The sequence below is a fragment of the Sesamum indicum genome, linkage group LG12 (genome assembly GCF_000512975.1).
Source record: "Sesamum indicum cultivar Zhongzhi No. 13 linkage group LG12, S_indicum_v1.0, whole genome shotgun sequence".
Classification (NCBI taxonomy): Eukaryota; Viridiplantae; Streptophyta; class Magnoliopsida; order Lamiales; family Pedaliaceae; genus Sesamum; species Sesamum indicum.
This window is the reverse complement of record NC_026156.1, coordinates 4,670,353-4,695,564: the sequence shown is the minus strand read 5'-3', so window position 1 is coordinate 4,695,564 and position 25,212 is coordinate 4,670,353. Positions and strand designations below refer to the sequence as shown.

Genomic DNA, 25,212 nt, shown 5'->3' with positions numbered 1-25,212 from the left:
TAAGGGATGTCAATGTAATTTACCGTAAATAATATTATTTTTCAATGTTGAGTTGTTGTAAAATAAGATTTTATTTTTAATATACTTATATAAAATAATAATAGTGTCTACTTATATAAAATAATAATATATTAATGTCATTGTACATATGCTGTTAATCGTTTATCATTAATTTTACCGTGACTACTTCTACTAAATAATTTCATTATTAAAATTATAAACTCTATTATTATAATAAACTGAAAATATATTATTTAAAACACATAATCAATGACAATATCTTTTCTTTTTTTTTGTGATTTGATCTTCAAATATAATTCTAACTTTATATTTTCAATAATAAGCGTATAATACCAAAACGTAACCTAACATCCTATTTACGGGGTCGACTTTTTAGCTCAATGTGTGATGAAATAAACAGAATTGCTCATTAATGTTACTTGTGTCTTCATCGACCCTCCAAATTCCAACAAACACATGTTTATAGGTTTTTTTTTTGTGGGTTTTCTACTAAGATTTTGTAATGCTGGAGTCAAATTTGGTGAGAGATATTCTTTTAAAATCACAAATATTGGCCTGAGGTTGTCCGGAATAATTATAAGGAGTAGATGTGCGTATTTGTGCTGACCAATGTGTTAAAATCTCCTCATTCCAAGTATCCTCGAACCAATGGTTGTACTTTCAATTGATGCAGATCTAATCCAAACACACACACACACACACGAATTTTAGTCCTATTTTGCACACTTGAAGCCTTTTAGAAAGTACTTTTTGTGTTTTGAGTAGCTTCCTTATTTCCCCCATCGAGAACAAATCTAGTACAATGTGATACAACAATGATTAGAATTCTTTCTTATTTCTTTTATTTTAAAAAAAAAGAAAATTTCATGTATATTTACAATATTATTTAGAAATGATTCAATAGTCATATCATATGATCAACAATTACTACTTCATGCTAAAATACACATTCAATATGGAAATAAAATTTTATTTCAAAAAATAAAAAAAGAAACGATACAGAATACGTGGCCTATTAGTCTCGAAACTTCCTAATCATGGAACAACGGATGGATGATAGTTCATTTTTTTACTTAACGTAAGAGAGAAGAAAAAGGGTTATATATTGTTTTTTTTTTAACTCCATTTTAATATAATATATGAAAGATTATACCAACTCAAAATTGATAATTAATAATTAAAAAATATGTATATACAAAACAATATCAAGGTGGGACGCAATGGCCATTGAAGGTCCCGAAAGAGCAAACCCGGTATTGTGGCAATCTTGATGGAAATGAAAGCTTACCCCCGAAGCCATTTAAATAAAACCATGAATTCCCATCACATAGACGTGCTTATTCATAAATTCACCACCTGTGCCCCTTCACCATTAAACTCTCTTTTTTTGGTGAAAGACTCCCACTACCCATTTTGCTGCCTTTCAAGATTTTGGCATTTACTAAAACCATCACTGCTGCCCTCTAGTTTCCAATATTACGTCAACCTACATGTAATATCCAATTCCGTCTATTAAAACTTAATATTTTAATTAAAGAATTCAGTTGTATTTACACTCTAAAAAAAATTAAATTTTCTTTACGCTATAAATAATCCTCTCTTGAAAATTGTGATAAATTAATATTATTAACTGTGGCTAAATAAAATCAAAATAAAAAATTTAAATTTTTATCAATACCATAGTAAAAACATTTGTCATAGTTAAAATCATGATAAGAGTTTTGGCTGCATTTGCAAAAACAACGGTTAATGGCCATTGTAAAGTCATGATTTATTTGTATTGTCACAATTTCCTTTTATTATAGTAATTAATTATAACAAAAAAAAATTATATTTTTTATTTAGTATTGATATATATTTTTTTAAGCTATTGATAGTCGAATTCAAAGATTCACGTAATGAATTTAGAGTGCAGTTTTCACGTACAACTGGACGTGACACAGATCCAAGTATTAAAGAAACTGAATACTATATTTACCCCACGTAGCTGCTACTCTGAAACTTGAGAAATATTACACATTTGAATCTGCACATAAATAGGGAAGAGTAGTGCATCATTTTTCAGACTGCACTGCTGAAAGTCTCGGACCTTTTTACATCATAAGCTACGAGGCCACTTGCAGGAGAAATGAGACCGAAGATCTATCTGTTTGGAGACTCCATCACTGAGGAGTCCTTCTCCCCCGGTGGATGGGGTTCTTCTCTAGCACATCACTTCGCCCGCACGGTAAATTTGTTTTCTGCTTTTTATGGTCAACAACACTCTGTACTGTGTGCTAGTGCGTGTTCTTGATCTGATGGTGCTGTTGTGGTTTGATTATAAGGCGGATGTGGTGTTGAGAGGGTATAGCGGATACAACACGAGATGGGCTCTGAAGGTGAAAGAGAGGGTGTTTCCGGAGGCGGAGAGCGGCGATGCTCCGGTGGCAGTGACGGTGTTCTTCGGCGCAAACGACGCCGTTATCCCCGACCGATGCGGTGGGTTTCAACACGTGCCTCTTGATGAGTACAAGCAGAATCTCCTCGACATTATCGCCTTTCTCAAGGTAATACCATAGCTCCCCCGCACGTGCCCGACACCCACCGCACGCACACACCAACACCTACTCCGCCGCCTGCACCTACTACTATACCAACACCCTCACGCGCGCTCTCACTCTTAACTTTATACTCGTCTACTCACCATGTGCGTCACGTGAGCATTACGAGTCATTCCTATTTCTTACCCCTTTTTTTGTTAATTTTATATCCTTCTATTATCAACTGTCTGTCACAGGTTACAACATGATAAGCAATTCTCTGACTTATTTGAATTTATATCTTAGTCTATTTTGTGTAACATATAACTAATGCATATATAGTACGTGCATATGTATTCTGGAACATAAGAATACATGAAATTGGAGGGAATAGTGGACGATTCAAAGCGAAATTTATCAATAATTAATGTTGTGTCGTATCATTGCACTATATACTATTTAAAACAAAAACTATATAGTGTTTCTGGAAAATGAATTATAGTTATTTGAAAATAGCGGACAGGCTCTGGAATTGGAAAATTGAAAATAGAGTTAGCTTTCTAAATATGTGGATGGATGACCCTCGGGGCCGGGGGAGACACACTTTCTTTTCTAATTTTACAGAAAACAAAAGCATAGGCACAAGAAAGGTCCAGTTCTCGCTTTCAATGTTGACCACTTTGCTACTATCTTTTTTCTAATATGAAAAGAAAAAAAAAATGCACGGAGTGTCATTTTCATTAACGAATTGCATTACCATATATATGCGTATCTTAGTTGCATCGCACCACACATGGTTAATTGCTTTTGTGTGTGTTTTCTTGATCCTCTATGCTCATATGCTCCTCCTTTACCTCTTTCTTAGACTATGGACCATGCTTCGGAAAGAGACTCTACACCATCCATTGCTTTTTCTTTTTCTAAAAAGAAAATGAGATCATAGTTACATAAGCCATCATTACTTGGAAAGAAACTACATCTAAATGGCTTTTCAGGCCCTATTTGGGACCAAATAATTCTGTTTTTCCTCTTTCTCTTACATGTATATTGCATCTACTTACATGTCAAAGGATCATCTTCGTCTGCGAACTAGCTTAAATTGTTAGAGGACTGGGAATTTAAGATCAGATGGTTTGTGCCAACCCTACTGAAACTAATCGCTGAAATGGGATAAGAAATTTATTTCATGTGTTGATCTGCATCGTGTGTTTGTTCGTGTGAATTGAGTTAATATTAGCACATTGTTGAGCAAACTCCTTTTTGCTGCACTCCTCATACTATATATGCTTGCTTCTGTCTCAAATTTTTTTCCTCACATAGATTCTGTTGCTGCTTGATTTCAGAAGCAATGGCCGTCTACTCGCATTATCCTCATCACACCTCCACCAATCGATGAAGCTGCACGTCTCCTGTAAATCTGATCCTCCTAAATCTACTTTTTATTGTACATCCAACTGAAATTTTTAAGTGTGTTTTTCCATAGTTCTAAAGTTCATCGTCATCAAAATATCGCTTGGAATGCATAATGATTTTGGAAGTTTGATGTTCATGCAGGGACCCATATATCAACAACCTTTCCGGGCTTCCTGAGAGGACAAATGAGTCTGCGGGTAGATATGCCAAACAATGTCTTGCTGCAGCGGCTGAATGTGGAGTTCCGGCTATAGATCTCTGGACAAAAATGCAGCAGTCTCCTGGATGGCAAAAGGCCTGTTTGAGGTACTCTCTTGCCATACTTGGAACTCTAACATATAATTTATGTTTGTACAAAGTGCACTTAGTCTTTGCACAACTTGGAAAACTCTAAACTGGCTTGATAATTTGACCCTTTTGAATTTAAATATGCAGGGACGGTCTGCATCTCACTGAGAATGGAAACAAGGTTGTGTTTGAGGAAGTGATAGGGCAGCTACGGGAAGGTGGAATAAGTCTGGAGACTCTACCAGCGGACCTCCCGCTCTGGGCTGAGATCGATCCGAATGATCCACTCAAGTGTTTTGAAAAGTAGTTCATTGAAGACAACCTTTTTGCTTCCGCTCTCTATTCAGTGTACTTGCAATGGGACGATGTGGTTTTATCACAAGCTTAAATCCCAAGCATACGGTTTGTGTCTGCTCACGTGGGTTGTTTTTGTCGAACTTGATGTCTTGTAAAATGCCTTAGGCATTATACAATTTACTATCTGTTTAATTACTTCACCATGAAGGAGAGAGTTCATCATTTCGTTCTGTATGTGTACGTTAAGCATTAGATTGGCATGCTGGCAGCCACAGATGTTGTTCTAGGTGCTGCTAATGAAGATAGTCGAAAACATCATATCTGGTTTTCTTAGCCGATAAATCCTTAATTCAGATTGAATGGTATGGGCTTAAGTATGCAATGTCCTGGATCTTTGTGCTTTGATTGTAGGCTTTCACGTTCACCACCTGGGCAAAATTTGTTTTGAAGATCTCCATTATGATGTTTAACCTTTCAGTCAATACAAATTTTCCTCCTCCCTAAGAGTCCACGGAATGAATCCATCCTGCTGCTTTCAAATTTTTATTTATTTGAATCAGGTCAAATCGAACTAATTTTATAACAATTTGTCCATTACTCTATATGAAATGTAAAGTTTCGGTTTAATTTATCCAAACCTAGTTTGCACTAAAATTTTCCCAATATCTGGCAGAAAAATAAATCTATGAAATTTGTTGGACGATGGTCCAGTCCAGGACTTGTTTAAAATTCGGAGCAAAATAAATGTATGATAGGCCGGCATTGCTAATGGTGCTGGTTTTCTATAATAATAATGGTCAATCATAATGATTCCTGATTAAAATTCACTTTCCTCTCTCTAGGCTTTAGGATTGGGATGCTTGCAAGCTACTATTAACCATTGTTTTCTAGAATCACAACTCTCCTCCCTTCATAAAATTTTAAAAATGGCTGATAAAAATGAAATTTTTTTATTCAAGTAAGATTTAACTGAATCAAATTAATTATAAAATAAGTGCAATGTACTTATTATGTGATTGATCATTTTTTTTATTGAATTATACACAAATTATATGACAAGTGTATTACACTTACCATATAATTGGTCCAGATCCGGTCAAATCAAATTTGAATAATTTTTTTTTATAATGAAATATATATTCACTTACACAAATTATGAGCATCGTTAAATTAGCATAAACAATACGCTTACACGCCGGGAAAAGAAAAAGTATAAAATAAAGTCTTGGCAGCGACTATGTTGGTTGTGTAATTACTATATATTTATATTTTCAAAAATAAAAGTCATGGGCCAATCATCCAGTTTGATCCATGATTGTTTTGCACTAAACAAAGATTCCAAAACAGGGACCCTAATCCACGATAGTGGAAATTGATATGCATGGACTCGAATTTTTATTGGAGAAATGCAGCATTTCTCCATTGAAGGAAGAAACAATAGGATCCTCTGTAATTCACAAGTTGGAACTGCTTAGGACAGCACCAACCTGTCAGAGGATACCTATATATGGGATTTGATGAGTTTAGTGATGTTGAGGGTCAGGCCCTTGAGGTGCCACTCTGTCTGGATCCGCCATCGCCGTCCTACTGCTTTGCTTTCTGTTTGATAACTCCAACGTTAATTCACGTAAAATGCGCCTGCTGTCTAGCCCTTGTTGCATGGCAACGAGACCACCATGACTCGAAGCCATCACCGTGTTAGCACTTGAAAAAGAAAAGACGAAGAAAGCGATCAATATAATTGAGACGAGGGCGGAAGCTGAAATGGCCATTTTTGGATACCAAAGAGAGGAAAATGGATGTGAAGTAAAAACAGTGATGAAAACCAGGCCAAATATATAGCAGAAAATTTGGCTGCTACAAAAGTGGGAGATAGAGAATTATAATTCTATATTGAAAGAAACAGACAATAAATGAATGTAAAACAAGACTGTTTTGGCCTCCAACAATCCAAGACAAAATTCTTGTCCGTTTCTTCCAAAATGGCGTATTATTACTTTACACGGGTACGTAGCCGCGCGTGTTATATCCTCTATTTTGTTTCATGCATTTTCCTCCTCACTTACTCATCTCCTCACACCTACATTTTCCCGAGTTGTTGTCTAGTCATCTGCCTTGTTCTTATTGTGTTTTCGACAATTCTTATATAAACATGAGTGAAGCACACACACAGTCGGTCAAATGAAAAATTACCAGCTTCTTTGTTTACATTTTCAAACAATAGTTGCAGTGAATACTTATTTGTTACAAATCACAATTCAATATAAAAATCTACAATTCCTTTTTAATTAATTTAAACATATTCTCATTCATATTATATTTTATTAAACTAGTAATGGAACATGACTCTAAAATACCACATCATAAGCAACAGTATTAAAATATATATATTTACGCCGCCGCCCACAGTGGAGACGATCGAGTCGCCACGGCGGAATCCGGAACCCCTAATTTGAGTCCTGGATACTATCAAAGTCGCTATCAAATATTATTCAAAGGAGAGAAAGAATCCACGCTTTTTATGCTTTTTTTAATTTGTATATATTAGGGTGCCAATGTGGTTATCCAGCTACAGGTTTTCCGGTTTTAAAGTGTTAGAAGGACAAAAAACATAAAGGCTAATGAAAGCGTTAGTGGAGACGGAGGCCTAATCACCATTTTGTTTGCACTAATACCACCATTAATTTAACGTCGGGGTGAGTCAACCTTGTACTCAATTACATTTATTTACACAGATTCCAGCAAATTAATCATCTGCTTATCCGATTTATTAATTTCATTTCGTTTAAATTAGGTTATCATTTTCCTTTTCAGTTTTTTTCTTATTGATATATTTGCTTTCCTAGTTGGTGGTGGCGCCGGCGGCCGCTATTGCATCGTTGACAAGAAAATTTGTTATCTAAATCACGTTTGGTCGTATTGAATCGATCACACTATCATGTAATTATTAATTTTAGGATAAATTATATAAAATCCTCCTGGATTTTTAAAATTTAGTTAAATACCTCATGTGTTAAAAAAATAAGCAAAAAACCTCATCTATTTTTCAAAATATTGCATACTCTCTCATTCTGTTAAGTAAGTTTAACGGTGTTAAGTTTTGTCCTAAATTGTCGGTTATACCCACCTTATATCAACCATTGATCTCAATTATTAGAAATAAATGATTCAAATATTAAATAATCTAAAATATATATTTTTATCTATATATAATTATATGTTCACTATATATTATATATATAAATACATATAATAATGGGCGGCAATGGCCACATCACCATCGCCTCTGCTTACAGAGAACGATGGTAAGGTCGCTCTACACCCCTCGTTCCGAGGGGCGATGTTGCCGGCCACTATATGGCTGGCGATGGAGAAGAAGAACTTTTTTTTAAAAAAAAATAATATTTTAAATAATATTTATAAGTAAATAATATAACTTTAAATAATTAATGTACTTTGTTGGTATTTTGATATTTATTTAGTACATTTTGTAAAAAAATAAAATTTATTGAAATATATTTCAATTAATAATAATTTAATTTAGTTAATAATATACAATTATTATAAGTGATTTTTATAGTTCATATGAATTTTTAATTTTAAATAGTTTTAGTATATTAAATTTATACTGTGTTTAAATTATTATTTTAATTTTTAAAAATTTTATATAATGTTTAGGTGTTTTTATATTTAAATTATATTTTATATGAATTCTTAATGTAAAGATAATTTTAGAATATTAAATTTTTATTGTGTTTTTTAAATTAATTTTTTTAATAAATTTTATATACTATTTAGTTGTTTTTATATTTAGATTAATATTTTCGTATAAATATAATTTATTGTAATATATTTGAGCTAAATAAATAATTAAAATTAATTAAATCTAATATATATAAATAAATCAATTTAAAATGTATTTATATATGAAAGAAAGGGGTAAAATGAAAATTTACATGCTTAAAGTAATCCTAAAAAAGGTAAAAATGAAGGCCACTCGCACAAATGCCATTGAGCCACTCTCCGTTTATTTTTAAAGGATAGGAGTTTTTTTGTTGTATTTTATAAAACACAGAATGTTTTTAGCCTATTAAATTAATATATGGGGATTTCACGTAATTTTATCAAAACACAATGGGGCATTATGCAATTTACCCTTAATTAATTTATTTTTGAATTGTACGTTAATTATGATAAGTATATTATATTTAATATACTTATTGTATAATTAATTCAAATAGTTTGATCTGAGATCCATGCAATATTTCTTGGATATATGTTACCATTTTGATTTTTGGTTGTCATCAACGTGTCTTAAACTTGCAGTTGATTAGCGTCTCTGTTATATGGATGTTTCAGTATTCATATCACCGAAATTGTGATGTTGAATCTGTATTAAAATTTTGAAGCTTTCCAAGAACGCTATGAAATCTTAAGTTTTATCCAGTTTGAATCAATTATATGACTAAATATAATACACTTATTGCGTGATTGATATACAATTCAAAAAAAATAATTAATTACATGACAAGTATATTCCATTTGCACTGTAATTGGTTTTACTGGAATTTGGATAAGAATTTTTTTGAATTTGTTTTTTTTAAGAAAAAATGAAAAGAGGATGATTCCATGAATCGTATGCGTGAAGTTTGTCAAAAAGATGGAGGATGAGTACATAAGCTACGGTGGATTTCACTATGTTTACTAACTTTGAGGAATCACATCTAACTCTATTGCGCCTTCGTATATCTTATGATCAGCGTTATCCTCTATGTCCAGTAATGATATGTTCCGAGTTCTCTCTTCTTCTGACGTATGACTGGTAATAGGGGTTCGTCTGCAGTGGCATCTTAGTTTGAACACATATACCTTAGTGCTGAGGATGAATACAAGCAACATATAAGCCGAATACTTGAGATGCGTTTACTTTTATACGGAGATAATATAAATGATTAAATGTGCGATGAAATTATTTGATATTGATTATATTTTGTGTGTTTACATTGGTAGATGGATAGAATTGTGCATATCCCATGAAAGAGAAAATTTTCTTGAGAGACATATTCTCCTGAGCATGCATGAACATGAAGTACAGGGCACTGTTAGAAGAAAACTGTAAGACAGGGTGTTCACCATCATTGACTAACCAAAACTCAATTTAAAGTTCCAATCTCAGCTAAGAAATTAGCCATGTTAACAAACTTAGCAAAAGTATCTTAATTTGTACCACAATGTCTTTCTTGAGACACCATTATTTTTAACCTTCAACTCTGGAGTTGTGAGATTAGAAACCTCCAAGATGGTGATGTCCATCAGGGCCTCCAGGGGTTACCCTTTCAGGCCACTCATGTTCACTTTGGTTCATCTTCTCCATGCTAAATTGAGCCTCTAGTGCTCGTCTCGCAATTGTTATAGGCCTGACAGGACGAGCTGCGACGGTTACTGCAGATAAGAGCAGGAGTAGAGTCATAAACCACATGGAGAACTTCAGGTTACTCATTATGAGTCCTCTTAGCTGTATAATTCAAAGAGTTTTTAGAGACAAGTAGATAGCTTAACAGATCCTTCATTTATATAGCTTCTTGATCCGATTATGATATGCTTTCTTTATCTAGAGTCGGCTGAAGTGCAAGAAATTTATTCAAAAGCCACAAGCTGTTTTTTTTTTTTTTTATATATTGAAGCATTTTCTGGTTTGCTCAGCGACCTCATTTGGAGTTGAAAAAGAAGTTTTTTTTTTTTTTTATATATTGAAGCATTTTCTGGTTTGCTCAGCGACCTCATTTGGAGTTGAAAAAGAAGTCGTGGCGTTTGAGCATAAGGTGCCCACTAAGCTAACCTGCAGTTTGATTACTTTATCTCAGAAATTCAGTCATTCATTAGAATTAGGTGAAGCAGAGAAAACCACAACATCCAAACTAACTTTAGATGCCATTGCAAAAAGAGCAATGTTGTGATAATGGTTGATGACCTGCACAAGCCAAAACTTACAGCAAGGTATGATCAATTTTAAAAGAGATGCTGATGCAGAAGCAAAACCTCATTGGTAGGACAGCATAGAGTCAACTAACTTCATTGCATCACATTTTATCTCAACATCCACAAAACAACTAAACCTTTTACCAAAGTAAAGAAAACAAATAAAGCAACACCTCAGCAGCTACCTCTAGCCCTTTGAACCTAGCAACAAATTTTGAGATAAGACAAAGGCCACTTTGTACTCATTTATCTTCATTCGAGTAGATGACTCACGACCAAATGCAATGTCATGCAGATAAATGAATACCTCTTCATCCACCTTATTTGCCAGGAGAGCAAGACAGCATTGTGACGGCAAATATGATGTGGGATATCATTATCAAATAGCATTGGGATATAATCAATTTTCGCAAATTGGTGACCACCTAAACGACCTTAAACTACTCTAGTCAACAGCAAGATCGGGTGTTTTTTTCACTAAATTTCCCTTACATCTTAAACCAGTATTAAAATCAAGGAAAAATGATCAACTTGAAGACAGTGAAGGACCACTTTCAGCCTCCTTCCCCCAACTTATGCACTATTCCACGATAATAATCATTTTCTCTACTAATTGGATAAAAAGGCCCCAACATAGCATTTTATAATGCACTATGTACGAGCGTTCATGAATCATGAGGATAAGTATCGCCAAGCAATGGTGGAGCTTCCTTTAACTCTAAGCACACATATAAGTCATAATCCGGCCTCATCCAATTTGGATTCTTCTTTTCGTACGAGACTGACTCTGTTACCGCTTTATTCATTTGAATGATGGAAGATTTGAGTTTTGAGGTCAACATCATTGTTAACATTCCTAATCTAAATAGTGGAAATTTAATTCATATCACAATTCAGATCAAGAAATGGGATGGTGAAGAGAACTCATCCCTCTAGAATACCACATCACACTAACAAAAATCTGCGTAAAGATGGCTGCAATCTTGCCAGCTCCCCATTCACGAGCCAGCTGCTATTTCAAGAGAGCGCCAGCTTATTTCTTCATAAAACTGTCGTTTGTGATTTCACGTTTTATCTTTCAGAGCTTTTATTAGTGAGCTTTAGTCGTGAGTTTGCGCTTCTGTCCAGCAAGCTAATTCTTGGTTAGTTTAAGTTAGTCTAGTCTTGAGTACGCTCCATGTTTCTCTGTTTTCTTTACAATCTGAGCTTAAATTTGTTTAATGTAGACATGTTTAGCGATTTCAACTTGTTCAATTCAGTCACTCAATGTAACTTCTTAGCTATCTTATCTGCAACTCATAGGACCAGTCAAACATTTTCAAGAATATAATAGCCAGCAAACTCATAAAATAGAAAAGAGCCCAGAAATAGTTATTGTGAATGCATCTTATATACTAAAGAATTACACAACGCAAAACAAAATAATCCAAGGCGAGGATCAACTTCGCAACTTAGCCTACCTAAAGTGCTTCCTCAACGTCGCAGCTGCAGCACTTGGATTCCTCAATGTCCAAGTGTCAACTTTTTTACGGCGATTCTTCATTTGATAGATCAAACAAACAAGAAGGCACAAAGAAGCACTGTCAACTGAAAATGGGCTTTCTTGCAGAGAAGGCGTAGGCCCTGGGTAGAGAAGATTGGTGATGTCCTCGAGGGGCACCCTTAATTTCCTCTTCTTTTTGGGAGAAAAAGAAGAAAATGGGACAAGTGGGTTTACAGATGAAGAACCTGGGATGTTCTCCTTGTCGCCATTGTTTCCAGAAAGAGAAGGGACTGCCATTTGATTGAGGGGAGAGACGATGTGTTGAAGAAGAAGTGAAGGGAGAATTATATGTAGTGGAATTGGAGGTGGGAAATGGTTTGCATTTGGATTTTGGAGGGTGGAGTGGAGATTGGAAAGTTTGAGTTTGGAATTTTGAGAAAGTGAGAATCATTTCTGTTGAATTCATGGAAATGGAGTTTGGAATTGGAGGGACGGCAATGTGCAAATTTGTGAGAGCCCTCCAACATCCAAACGCGCGCGAGTTTTCCTTACAATGAAATTGAAGCCAACGATGGCATTTTTTTAAAATTTTTGGAGCGGGGTCACTCTGTGGCCGTACCATCAGGTCTAGATTATTATATCTCGAAAAATAATTAAAATATCTTTGAAATAAAAGTTCATTCCATATATTAATCAGTCAAAACATACTTGATATACATGCGTAATTTATAATTAAATTTGAATTTACATGAATAACAAAAATAAATATTGAATTAATTAAACAATAATTATAAAAGAAATAAGCTACATTTTATTTTAGGAAAAATTGTACTTTTGATCTGGTAAAATAGAAAGTGATATACTTTTGGCCCCATGATTTACAATCTAGTATATTTGATCTCATTGGATAAGAAATTATAGTATTTTTTATTCTATAAGATAAAAATTGTGGGACATTTGGTCTTATAGAATTAAAAATTATGGTATTTTTTGTCCCAAATACTACAAAATTTAACTTATGAGACCAAATATGCTAATTTCATAAATTATGGGATAAAAAATGAAATAATCTTTATCGTGTGGGATCAAATATGCAATTTTTCAGACATTTTAATCTAATTTGTATACAAATGTTGGGGGGATTTTGCAAATTTCACTTTTTGCTGCTCCAAATTGTAAAAAGCACATAAAATGAGATGTTCTTTTACAAAAGAAGTGGAGTGGGAGTGGGGGGTCATGGAAATCTGATCCTCTTATCCTGACCACAACACAAAGGAAACCAGTAAGTAGCAACCAAACACATCCATGCCAAGTGGTGAAACTCAAAAAACACAGCACACAAACTACTAAGCATGGCGGGGATCGTCGGAACTTCCTCCATTGCAGCACTCTTGGCCTCTACACCCTTTGCCTCTCACTCATCCAAGAATTCCTCTTTCTATCTTCCTGTAGCTCCTGGTACCTGGATGCACATCCACTCCCTTTTTGTCTGTGTGTGTTGAAAAATCCTTTTTTCATATCTTTGTTGGAAAGTTATGTTTCAAGTTTTAACGTTATGCGTTAGTGTCAATTCGGGAGAGTTTTTGCGTATTATTGGTCTGCTTGTGATTGAACTTTTAATTTCTTGCATTTTGGATGAGAGTAATTAGAATTTGAAGTGGGATGTTAAAAGATGGTTACCTTTTGTCTTATTTGAGCAGGGGTGAGTTCGGGGAGGAAATTCTATGGAGGGATTGGAGTTCCTCTCAAGAAAGGGCGGTCTCAATTCAGTGTCTCAATTTCTAATGTTGCCACTGAGATTAGTCCTGCCCAAGAACAGGTACTAATTTCTTGGTCTTGGCGCTTCTGCAATTTTAAATCTTTTTGCAATATTTTCTTGCCTTGTATTTATGGCTATGATTCATTCCTTAAAAAGATTGCACAAAATCTAGAAATGTTTGCTAATTTGTGATGGAAACCAGTATCACCGAGCTGAACTGTAAGGATTAAAAGAAGTTCATCTTATCACATTTTTGGTACTTGTAGATAATGTAAGTCATAATAGACTACAATTGCAAGTGAAGGAACGATGCTTGTCCCGTTTCTCCTTACATCTTATGTGGGGTAGAATGCTGTACATCGTTGAAAGATCACTAGGTTTATGCGGAAAATGTCCTAACAACCTAATGACCTATGCATTTCAGGTACAGAAGCTTGCCGCTTCCAAGGAGAGCCAGAGGCCAGTTTATCCTTTTGCAGCTATAGTTGGGCAAGATGAGATGAAATTGTGCCTCCTCTTGAATGTGATTGACCCAAAGATAGGAGGTGTGATGATCATGGGTGACAGGGGAACAGGAAAGTCTACAACTGTTAGGTCGTTGGTGGATTTACTCCCCGAAATCAAAGTAGTCTCTGGCGATCCATTTAATTCAGATCCTGAGGATGCGGAAGTGCAGGGACCAGAAGTACGGGATAAACTTATGAAAGGCGATGAACTCGCTGTTGTCTTCACCAAAATCAACATGGTCGATTTGCCTTTGGGCGCTACAGAAGATAGAGTTTGTGGTACAATTGATATTGAGAAGGCCCTTACTGAAGGTGTGAAGGCATTTGAGCCTGGTCTTCTTGCAAAAGCCAACAGAGGAATTCTTTATGTGGATGAGGTCAATCTTTTGGATGACCATTTAGTAGATGTTTTATTGGATTCTGCTGCCTCTGGTTGGAACACCGTCGAGAGGGAGGGAATCTCGATTTCACATCCAGCCAGATTCATACTCATTGGATCAGGAAATCCAGAAGAGGGTGAACTTAGGCCGCAGCTTCTTGATCGATTTGGAATGCATGCACAGGTTGGGACAGTGAAGGATGCTGAACTCCGAGTTAAAATTGTGGAGGAGAGAGCCCGATTCGATAGAAATCCCAAAGAATTCCGTGAGTCTTACAAGGCAGAGCAAGATAAGCTCCAGCAACAAATTGCGTCCGCCAGGAGCGGTCTCTCGTCTGTTACAATTGATCATGAACTTAGAGTTAAAATCTCCAAGGTCTGTGCTGAGCTGAATGTTGATGGATTAAGAGGCGATATAGTCACGAATAGGGCGGCAAGAGCTCTGGCTGCCCTAAAAGGAAGAGATAAAGTAACTGCTGAGGATATTGCGACTGTCATCCCTAACTGCTTGAGGCATCGACTTCGTAAGGATCCGTTAGAGTCAATTGACTCAGGCTTACTTGTGATTGAGAAATTCTATGAAGTTTTTAGCTGAGGGAGGTAACTTTTGCATTAGTATCTCATTTTTGTTACAACTGTACTGCAAATGCTACTATTGACTTTTGATATCAATTTCTACTCAACTCAAAGTGATCGACTCTAGAGCTACAAAAGAACAGATAGGCTTGAGTATAAGATGATCTCTTTTATTGATGAAATTTACATTTTGTAACATGCTGTTATTAAAGCTGATGAACGAATGTTTATGGCTGATGTAAGATATGTGATTTCTGCTCGGGCTTCATTTGTGAGTAAAGTACCCTGCACTCTGATTCTTGCTAGTATTAGAACAAACGAAATGTAGTACAGTGTGATGTTAACTGTCTCTTACAAGTGTGAGGTGATAGCACTTCCCCGCAAACTATAATATTGCTCTGGGACTGACCTCAATGAAAACATAGCTCAGAACATTTCTTGGTAATCCCGAATAACCAGACGGGTTCTCTTGTATGACTATGGCTTCACTTATTCTGGCTTAATTGCTTTTCAGTGTTTGTATTTGAGCTGCAAAGAGTCAAAAATTGGCTGGTGCCCGGAAAGAAATAACACTAAGGACAGTTGCAAAAGTGGATGAGAAGAATGACTTTTAGTTTGCTCTCAATCTTTCTCGTAATAAACAATTGAAACTGATACAGTCCATCATAAACTCAGAGTATACAACAAGGTTCCGTAGCTCAGTTGGTTAGAGCGTTGGTCTTATGAGCCGAAGGTCGCGGGTTCGAGCCCCGCCGGGACCACCTCTTTTGGTTGTTGCTCATTCATTTTGTTTTGTATGCATCTCTAGGCAACTCAATTATTGCTTACAATTACAAGTTACAATTAGTGGTGGCGGGCGGGTAGTGGGTTTTAAATATTAGGATCATACCAGGTTCCGGATTCTTAAGGCCCGCCCCAGTTTAATTATTTAATATATATATATAACATATATATTATTTTACTTTATTTTGATAGAATAAATTCTAACAAAATATTATATTATTTAATTTGTTTATTGTTAGGTATTTGTTCAAAAAATTGATAAATTAAAAAATTATCCCACAATACTTAATGAGGATGAAGATAAAGAAATAGTAATGTATAATCGCTATAAATTGTTTGGATTGGTTTAAGAATAACTTATTTATATTTGAGAATTTATTTTTTGATCTTGAATATTTGAGTTAGGCCATGAATAATTTCATTTATAATTTATATTTTAAATTTTTTTTATATATATAAATAAATAAATAAACTTAAAATAATTGAATTGAATTAGACCCGCCTCGATATGGGTTTTGCAGCGGGAAAGGATAGAGTTTAAAGGGACAGGTCCCGAGTACACGACAACATCCTATGCTCGAATTCTTAACCCAAAAATACTAAATGAAATTGAAATAAATTGTATTTTATGCCAAATGACAGTAGTTTTCATTTTCTTTTATCTTTTCCTGTAATAATGACCAACATGGAACATTAGCATAACTGTAATAATAAAATCAAACTGAATATCATATGTCCTGTCTCAATTTTATGACTTTCATTTTTACTTTGTATAATTTTTAAGAAGGGACTAAAGGAATATCATTGTTTCCAATATCAGTGATGGAGAGTTAATAATTTCGTACTATTATTAACCTACTTATTATGCAAAAATAAAATAAAATCTTATCTTAATTTTATTTTATATATTTTTTGAAAAAAGTAAGAAATACATCTAAGACAACGGGATATATGTTGGGATTGTGGAGTGCATTGTGGTTGGCAATCTACCAATGATTTCTTGGTACTTTGTTTCCTTCTAGGACATAAATCCACCTAAATATTCCATGTCAAAACGTGTAAACTCTTTATTAAAATGTCCTCAAATAATTGCTCTTACCCACCTTTTCTATTTTCATCACTTTGGTGATTGATGTCATATATATAAATAACAAGGGTGGGCTCTTGTTCTTACATTATTAGACTATAGTTTTTTCCAAATATAACCAACCACCACTTTTGTTATAAGAATGTAGTCATTTAGCAAACACCATAATGTCTACACCAAACAAGTTGAATCACCATAACCATTGATCATCAAAATAAAATGGTAATAATGAAATCACGGTTTAATTTTCAAGTTGTTAAAAATTCTACGCACTTTTCTGATTTTACATATTTTTCTCATCTTTATCCTTATTTTCTTCAAAAGTTGTAGTGAGATAACTCATAAAATTACCTTCAAGAATCGAATTTATCCTCTTTCAAAAGGATTCCAAGAGGTCCGAATCAAGTAATTAGTATCTTACAAATGTCCCCACGGCCAACTCATAGAAGTAAATAAACATTAAATAAGTACTTGGCAGGCATTTTAAAGTTTTTACAAACAAATGATGATGCAGTTATTATTAAAAGAAGAAAAACTGGAAATCCAGCATTCTTGCGGCCGAGATACGGAAGTATTACTCGTAATTTTACACTCTTAAGTGTAATTATTAATCGTTACAAATAAGGTTTAATTTTCCAAACTGAAAAACGTCGCCCCTCCCAGAATGACTTGTCATGTAAAGTAATAGCGTGATATCATGGTTTTATCATTTTTCAAGATAAAATTACATACTGGGAGGTTTATTAATTTTGCACTAGTGGTGGTCATTGTATATGATTATTCTTTGAAGGTCCTGCTGTCGCTATAACTATTTATTTTTTTGGATAAAAATATGATAATATGATGAGAGTTGGGAAGCGTCGGTTTAGTCCCCTTTGATTGAGGAGAGAGAGTATTTTTCTTTTTTCAGGGAATAGGAGAGGAAAGAGACAGACAGGCCCTGATTTTCTTATTTCTTGATATACGTTAATTAGGATGATTGTTGAAACTCTTTTTGAGGTGAGAGAGTAGCGCGGCTGGGCCATGGCAAGTATCGGCAGAGCTACCCACTTTTTGTTCTTTCCCTCTGCCGTCTACTTCAAGTCTGTACATATACGCCCTCATATTTCTTCTCTTTCACTCATTCTTCTCTATCCCACTTCAATTCTCATCACTGCATTTGCTTCTCTTTTCTTGGTTTTTCTTCAGTTCTTGGACTGACCCTTTTGCCCAAAAGCGGGGAGTCTTTACCTGTGGACAACACCTCTGGTATGTGACAGATTCTTGAACTTCCCACATTGGTTTTCTTTCTTGTTTGTTCTTTTCAAGATCTTTCTTGATATCCCTGTAATGCTTCAAGTAGGAAACATGCGTCTGTTTTCCTTTTTCCTTTTCCAAGAAATCTTGAAAGAAACAGGAGTTTTTGTCTGTAAATCTTGAGAGGATTCAGTGTCAATCTGTTTCTTTGACATTGATTTTCCATGTAACTTGGTTGTTAAATTAGAATTGAGAAGTGTCTCGTACTTTTGTAATCCAAATCCTGCCTCATCTTTGTGTAAATGATCGACTGAGAGGAAGTTATCTTACCGATTGTTGGTTCTCTTTGATCAAATTCATGAAGTTATACTTGACAAGAACGGAATTGGACTGTCTTTTCAATGATCTAAGACTTATCATGCTACTTAGATTGATCTTAATCACTTAAACTCCTCTGTTTTAATGTGGATCTATGAAATCCCAATTTAACCTTAATTTGAGAAGTTGCAGTGCTTTTGTTGCTGTAATTCAGTTGATGAAGAAGTCCTGCTTTACTATCAACTGTTTAGCTGACACCTTTGTATTATGGGCTTTGGGTGGTGAAGGAATTTGAGTGCTCTTTCTCTTGATTGGTTTTTATGCACGGATCTGTTTGCCCTGGTTTGCTAGTTGAGTCACTAGCCAGAATATCAGAATTCCCTTTGGAGGTCTTTACTGAAGATAGAACAATTATCAATATCATTTGTCAAAAATTCTTGATTTTGTGTGCTGTACTGCTTTCACGACAGTTGGAAAGTCATATTATAAATCCAATCTCTTATACATAATTGATGTGTGGGGATGTGTGATAATGATGTTTAGATATGCATCCACATGACATTCATGTCACTCATGTGATATATGACTTCTTCTGCAGGGTCTTAGCTACCTGTATTGAGGATCAAGAATGGGTTCTGGAGTTTGGTTTAAGAATATAATCAGTAAAAAGAAAGTGAAGGAAGATAGATCAGAGAAATTGAAGGTTCGACGCTCTGGGTGCCCCAAACCTTTTATGTCTCGATTTTCTTATAAGGAATTTCCTAATGTTATTATCTTAATGAGGATTCCTAGTAATTTATTTGATGACGACTGACATGACTGCTGTGCTGAAGTGAGATCATTCCAACTCACTGTCAGTAGAAGCTAATGTTGCTGATATGGTTGTACTTTGTTGTTTTAGCAATCTACTTACATTTCTGCTTACTTGCTGTAACTATCTTTTGTCTTATATCCTCCAAATTTGTGCATGCTCTTGGAACTGGCCGCTCACAAAGAAAGCCCTGGGTTAAGTAGCTTATTATGTTTCTTGTAAAGTTCTGAATGTTTCTTCTTCTCACAATAAGCAGAGATATTCAGCACCTGAAAACATAAATAGCTACAACGAGGATCTGAGTTTGGATAAAGAGTATCCTGTACTAGCTAATGGTGCCTCTGTGGATAATCAGGGCAGACTTGGCCGCTCCCTGGAAGATGCTGCTGCTACTCAAATTCAGACTGCATATCGAGCATACTTGGTATGTCATTTTTGGTGCTATTTTTGCTTCTACCGTTTCAGTTTACGGTGGATTCTTTATCATGTTCGGTTCCCAGCTAACCATTCTGAAGGTGAATGGATCAATTTTCACAAAGTCTTCTCTGTTTATGCATGTGATATGTTCTGTTCTTTTATCCTCCCACCTTTTTGAAGTGAAAGTGAGGTTGATTTCTGTAAGATGCAGCAAGCTTAACCAGATACCAGCAGAAACATAAGTATGAAAGTCAAGTCTCTTGTTAACTAGGCAGCTTCTTTTAATTATATTGCAAAAGATTTCTGATCATGTCAACATATTGATTACTCCTGAAGAAAAAGATGAAGATATGTAAAAATTATACCTACCTCTCAGAATTATACTTGCACAAGCATTTCATTGTCTTTCCCTTCAGCAAAAGAGGATAGGAGTATTTTCATTACTAAAATGCAAGTTCAAAACATGGCACTACAAATCTGAGAGAATGAAATTCAAAAGGCATTTCTAGTTTGTCAAATAATTCCACCCATTAGTGCCATTTAAATTCCCTCAAGCTGGCATCTTAGTTGGCCTACAGGAGACACTGATGCTTGGATATCCCAAGAAGAGTTCTTATTAATCTTCATCTTTGTATGGCTTTGAATTTCAAGCTTCATTTCTATGACTGAAACTCAAGAACTGATTTTAGAATTCCTCTCCTGCTGTAGGCAAGGAAAACTTTTCGTCATATGCGAGGAATGGTAAGGTTACAGAACATGGTGCAACGCGATTCTGTTATGAAGCAAGCCTCAACTACATTGAGTCGTCTGCACTCATGGAGCAGGATTCAGGCCCAGATTAGAGCACGTCGGGTTCATATGGTTCTAGAAGGCCGGCTTAGGCAGAAGAAGCTGGAGAATCAATTGAAGCTAGAAGCAAAGCTTCATGACCTTGAGGTTAGGACTAATTGCTTCTTCTATGGTACTTGATGGGTTTCTCCTTGATTTCATGGTTGAAGGCCTTTAGTTACGTAATCATTTGAGACTAGAGCTTAGGACATGTATGCCGGATATCTTCCATTAATGAAATGTGTGACAGGTGGAATGGAGTGGTGGTTCTGAAACAATTGATGAAGCACTTGCAAGAATACATCAGAGAGAAGCAGCAGCAGTGAAGCGAGAACGAGCTATGGCATATGCCTTTTCTCATCAGGTACATAGTACAAATTATAGCATCTCTTGACTTCCTTTCTTTCTGATAATCAGAAGAAAGAAGTAAAAAACATGCTTTGCAGTGGAGGGCCAACTCCAATCCCAGTTTCGGATCAGGAAATGAAGAACTTAGCAAAGCAAATTGGGGCTGGAGCTGGAAGGACCGCTGGATTGCTGCTCGGCCTTGGGAAAGCCGAGTTGCAGCATCAGAAAGTCCCAAGAAAGCACAAAGTCGTCAGGCAAACAAAACTACTAAAACCATGTTTTCCCCTACTAGCAAAGCACCAGATAAGGTCAAATTAATTTCTCCTACTGGAAAGCCTGTCCGGAAAGCAAGAAAACTATCTTATGAAGGAGCTCAGAAAATATCAGCCAAGAAAGTGAGCCCCAAACCTGAAGAGAAAAAAACTAGGAACGGAAAAGAAGGATCTTAATATCCGACTTCAAATGTTATGCTTTCAGAAAAGTTTTCACATTTAAAGTAAGTTATGCAACATAAGACTGCCGGAGCAATCAACAAGTTTGATAACGGCTCATCGCTTGATGATTTACATCACCGGAAAATGGTGCAACTGTGCTTGTCAAAAGATTCGGAATCGATCTGCAAGCGATGGTTTGATTTTCCTTCCTTTATCCTTGTACATTTGGAAAAATATAAGTTATAATAATAAGCTTTTTATGTAATTATATAAATTATGTATTGCATGTGGACAAGGAATATCTATTTGTGCTGGACTTTGGTCTTCTGCTGTATCCCTTCCCGTAAATTGTACTTAGTTTTCCGTAAATTGAGTGGTTTGTATTCTGCCATGAACTACTTCACAAGTTTCACCTCTCTGAAAAAATTTCTATTCCTAAGATTCAGTTCATTACTCTGACCTGTTAGCTTTCTGCAGCTACAGTCAGTTCTAGCTGTTTTATGGTTGCTTCTATTTTTACATGAGTGTTTTTTCTAGTAAAACATGAAAAGTTGTAGTAGAAAAAGGCAAAATTGCCAAATAAAAGGCCAATATCTTAAAAACTCAGCAAAAAATTTCCTTCTATTTTAAAAATAGATAAAACACCCCCTGGGTTTTTTTTCAGCACACCCTTCTTTTTTATTACCGAAGCTTAACACCGTTAAGCTTTACCATGAACTGATCGTTATACGCTTATATATTATATATTGTTTTTTTTTTAATGACTGTTGGATCATTCTTGATTAAATGAAAGTCGTCAAATCTAATCAATTAATTTAGACCGTTGGATCTTAAATTTATAAAAAAAAATTAAAAATTTAGATTTATTAATTTTAAATATATATTATAAAAATAAAATTTAATAAAAAAAAAACCTGCTCCCACCCCTCACCCCAACCATCCCTCAATCTGGCAATGGCGACATCCGCCAGCAGAAAGAGAGAGGGAAGAGGCCGTCGCCCAGAAAAACAGAAAAAGGGCAATCGGCGACGGTCGTTGCCCCCATTTTTTTTTATTTTTAATTAATTTATTATAGTTAATTTTAATTAATTAAATTATTAATTGTACTCAGTTTTAATTTTTTAATTAACTTAGTTATATTTAGTTTTATTTTTTTAATTAACTTAATTATTAGATATTTAATTGTCATTTTGTTTAATATATATATTGAATTTCTTTTTTCTTTTATATATATACAATACTAATTTAAATATAAATATCATTTATAAAAAATAATATAATTAATAAAATATTTAGTCTAAATAATAATTTAAATTTAGTATTTTATTTAAAATATTTTTTACAAAATTTAGTATATTATTTTCTTTTAAATAATCCAATTAAAAATACTTACCTTAAATTTGAAAAATAAATTTAGTATATTAAAATTATTTTTATAAGATTTAGTACATTTTTATTTTTTTGGTATCTTATATTTATAAATATATTGTTAGAAAATTTTGAAATAAAAATATAATGTATATAAATATGTATAAAAAAATATATTTTTATCTTTTTGGTATTTTTAAAATTTTTGAAATAACAAATAATAAGGTATAGTTTTTATAATGTAATAAATTTAAATATAACTAATTTAATATTTTTTAATTATATAATATTTGAATTACTTGATAATGTATAATTTTTATATTTCATTAATATCCACATTTGTTAAGATATTTAATTTTTACATTGTGATTGTAAAATTTAAATTATTAAATATAAAAAATGTATAATGTTTTCATATTTTTAAATAAATATCTTTTAAAAAAAATATTTTTTTAGAGAGTTAAAAATAAAAAAAGAAATACTTAAAATAAGTTAAAAACAAGTAAAAAATGCACACAAAACAAGTAAAAAATGCCCGCTGAAATCAATAACCAGGTGCACCACCCACGCGTCCACATCACTTTCCGTCAATTTGTAATAGAATAAGATTTTTTTGCTGATATTTTAAAAGCAGGTGGAGGTTTGTTACCTATTTCCAAAATACGAGGGAGTTTTTTTATATTTTAACAAAATATAGGGAGGTAAAATGAAATTTAGCCTAGAAATAAAGTGGACAATATTTAAAAAAAAAAATAGATAAAAACCATATTAGGTAGCGTTAAGAAAAAAAAGCATTTCTAAAACAAGGCTAATCAATTAAAGATCGCTTCTTTCCCATTATTAAAAGGATGTTATTTTTGCTTAATATTTGAATTTGTCTTTTGTCAATATTATATTTTCCTAAACAAATAATAAATTTTATTTTAATTAGTATATTTCATATTTATTTTTAATAAATATTAATAATTTATATTATTAAAATATAGAATACTAATAGAAAAAATTGAATACTTAATGAAATAATGCTCACACTAAATAATATAATTATTCACTCACACACAATTATAAACTAGCATACTTGTAATTTCTTTTATTAATTAGTCATAGCAAATTATTTATATTTCTCCATAATACAGGAAAAATATTAGATAATGAACAAATGAAATATAAAAATTCTAAAATATAAATATGTGAAAATGTAGATTTTATCAGCGCTATATTATTCAAATTATTTAAAAACTCTAATATGTAATTTTCAAAATAAATTAAAAAGGATAAATTTGAATTTAAATTGTTATAATGAGGGTAAAAATAAAATTATTTACAAAAAAAAAAACAAAAAAGTAGAAATTGATATGCCGTTAAACGTGTTCTTTTAAAACCAAAAATGGAAAAACGATTTTCCAGAACATGGTGCTTTTAGCTTTTGGCTTAAAGATATTTTTTTTAGCAGTCAGATAAATAAAAATTGACATGGGAAGCACCTTAAAAGTAGTATTTTAAAGTCAAAAACGATTTTCTAAAATTCTGGCAAACATGGGTATGCAATCATCTTATTTGGTATATGACACTCCAGCTTTTGCATCCCTTGTGCTATGTATGCCTTGAATTGTGACGTCTTTAAGCATTTCTCATTGTAGAATTTGTAGATACATGCCAAGATTCAACACTTCCACCAAACTTGTAGACTCTTCATAAATGCATGTGTTTCTGATATAGAAATTTCAGATCCCAGTAAATAATGTATGAGTGAGACTCGACGCGTTCAATGCTTCCATTATGACGCCTTGGAACACAAGTCTGCTTCTATATTCTATCATTGCTTTGAGTGCACCAAATGGTTGCACCTGTTCTTATTCCTACTGTTAATAATTTTGCCTGCTTCTATTCTTCACAACAGCACATGGGAGCCAATGTCGAATTGAACTTCTAAAGACTGAATGTAATTTCACCTAAACAGGAAAGTATGAAAAAGTCTGACAACTCATCCCACCAAACCAAAAAGTTTACTGTAAGCGTGCTTCCCTGAATATGAGTGTCAGTGCCAGCCAGCCAAGAGAGCTTGAGGAGCCATGCCTGCCCAGAGATATGATATGATTTGCTAAATCTTGCTGTTTATATCTTTAAGTACCAAAATCAGACCCTTGAATTATGATATGAATTGCTAAATCCAAGACTGTTCTCTGATTCTTTGAGCTGCTTTTTTCTTGTCAAGTATCCCACGCATGAAAAGATTTCATTATAGTATTTAAATAGTTCGATGGATGGAATGATGAAGAAAAAATAATTAGTTAACAAGATTTGTGCAGAAGTCGACCTTTCAAATGTTATCTTTTTGACTGGATTTTAAGCAAATTAGTTA

General features: G+C 33.9%; 4 protein-coding genes and 1 non-coding gene across 6 annotated transcripts; 4 read left to right on the top strand and 1 right to left on the bottom strand.

Moving 5' to 3' along the window:
• On the top strand, nt 1,957–4,912 carry LOC105175615 (GDSL esterase/lipase At5g45920). The gene is made up of 5 exons (XM_011098113.2): nt 1,957–2,248; nt 2,346–2,567; nt 3,884–3,951; nt 4,095–4,259; nt 4,389–4,912. Exons 1-5 carry the CDS (start codon nt 2,150–2,152, stop codon nt 4,546–4,548), a joined length of 714 nt encoding a protein of 237 aa, XP_011096415.1. The 5' UTR covers nt 1,957–2,149; the 3' UTR covers nt 4,549–4,912.
• LOC105175614 lies at nt 9,846–12,542 on the bottom strand. The gene is made up of 2 exons (XM_011098112.2): nt 11,978–12,542; nt 9,846–9,980 (listed from the first exon to the last, which is right to left on the bottom strand). Exons 1-2 carry the CDS (start codon nt 12,295–12,297, stop codon nt 9,914–9,916), a joined length of 387 nt encoding a protein of 128 aa, XP_011096414.1. The 5' UTR covers nt 12,298–12,542; the 3' UTR covers nt 9,846–9,913.
• LOC105175613 (magnesium-chelatase subunit ChlI, chloroplastic-like) lies at nt 13,224–15,488 on the top strand. Its single transcript, XM_011098111.2, has 3 exons — nt 13,224–13,458; nt 13,701–13,819; nt 14,184–15,488. The coding sequence occupies exons 1-3, from the start codon at nt 13,353–13,355 to the stop codon at nt 15,237–15,239; spliced, it is 1,281 nt and encodes a 426-aa protein (XP_011096413.1). The 5' UTR covers nt 13,224–13,352; the 3' UTR covers nt 15,240–15,488.
• Nucleotides 15,908–15,981, top strand: TRNAI-UAU. The gene has a single exon. It is a non-coding gene; the product is annotated as a tRNA-Ile (tRNA).
• LOC105175612 (protein IQ-DOMAIN 1) lies at nt 18,004–21,880 on the top strand. Of its 2 annotated transcripts, XM_011098109.2 has the most exons (7): nt 18,008–18,172; nt 18,279–18,338; nt 19,243–19,347; nt 19,712–19,879; nt 20,581–20,808; nt 20,951–21,064; nt 21,147–21,880. In XM_011098109.2, the coding sequence occupies exons 3-7, from the start codon at nt 19,273–19,275 to the stop codon at nt 21,495–21,497; spliced, it is 936 nt and encodes a 311-aa protein (XP_011096411.1). In that variant the 5' UTR covers nt 18,008–18,172; nt 18,279–18,338; nt 19,243–19,272; the 3' UTR covers nt 21,498–21,880. The 2 variants fall into 2 exon arrangements, with proteins under 2 accessions (XP_011096412.1, XP_011096411.1); XM_011098110.2 differs by having other exon boundaries at nt 18,004–18,338; nt 19,811–19,879.

What these genes read in the sequence shown, in the direction of transcription:
- LOC105175615 (XM_011098113.2), top strand. Translation starts at nt 2,150, where the DNA reads ATGAGACCGAAGATCTATCTGTTTGGAGACTCCATCACTGAGGAGTCC. An exon ending in CACATCACTTCGCCCGCACG is followed by an intron (nt 2,249 to 2,345) that starts GTAAATTTGTTT and finishes TTTGATTATAAG; the next exon opens with GCGGATGTGGTGTTGAGAGG. An exon ending in GATGAAGCTGCACGTCTCCT is followed by an intron (nt 3,952 to 4,094) that starts GTAAATCTGATC and finishes ATGTTCATGCAG; the next exon opens with GGACCCATATATCAACAACC.
- LOC105175614 (XM_011098112.2), bottom strand. Translation starts at nt 12,297, where the DNA reads ATGGCAGTCCCTTCTCTTTCTGGAAACAATGGCGACAAGGAGAACATC. An exon ending in ACGTTGAGGAAGCACTTTAG is followed by an intron (nt 9,981 to 11,977) that starts GTAGGCTAAGTT and finishes TCTTATCTGCAG; the next exon opens with TAACCGTCGCAGCTCGTCCT.
- LOC105175613 (XM_011098111.2), top strand. Translation starts at nt 13,353, where the DNA reads ATGGCGGGGATCGTCGGAACTTCCTCCATTGCAGCACTCTTGGCCTCT. An exon ending in CTATCTTCCTGTAGCTCCTG is followed by an intron (nt 13,459 to 13,700) that starts GTACCTGGATGC and finishes TTATTTGAGCAG; the next exon opens with GGGTGAGTTCGGGGAGGAAA. An exon ending in TTAGTCCTGCCCAAGAACAG is followed by an intron (nt 13,820 to 14,183) that starts GTACTAATTTCT and finishes TATGCATTTCAG; the next exon opens with GTACAGAAGCTTGCCGCTTC.
- LOC105175612 (XM_011098109.2), top strand. Translation starts at nt 19,273, where the DNA reads ATGGGTTCTGGAGTTTGGTTTAAGAATATAATCAGTAAAAAGAAAGTG. An exon ending in ATAGATCAGAGAAATTGAAG is followed by an intron (nt 19,348 to 19,711) that starts GTTCGACGCTCT and finishes CACAATAAGCAG; the next exon opens with AGATATTCAGCACCTGAAAA. An exon ending in CAAAGCTTCATGACCTTGAG is followed by an intron (nt 20,809 to 20,950) that starts GTTAGGACTAAT and finishes AATGTGTGACAG; the next exon opens with GTGGAATGGAGTGGTGGTTC.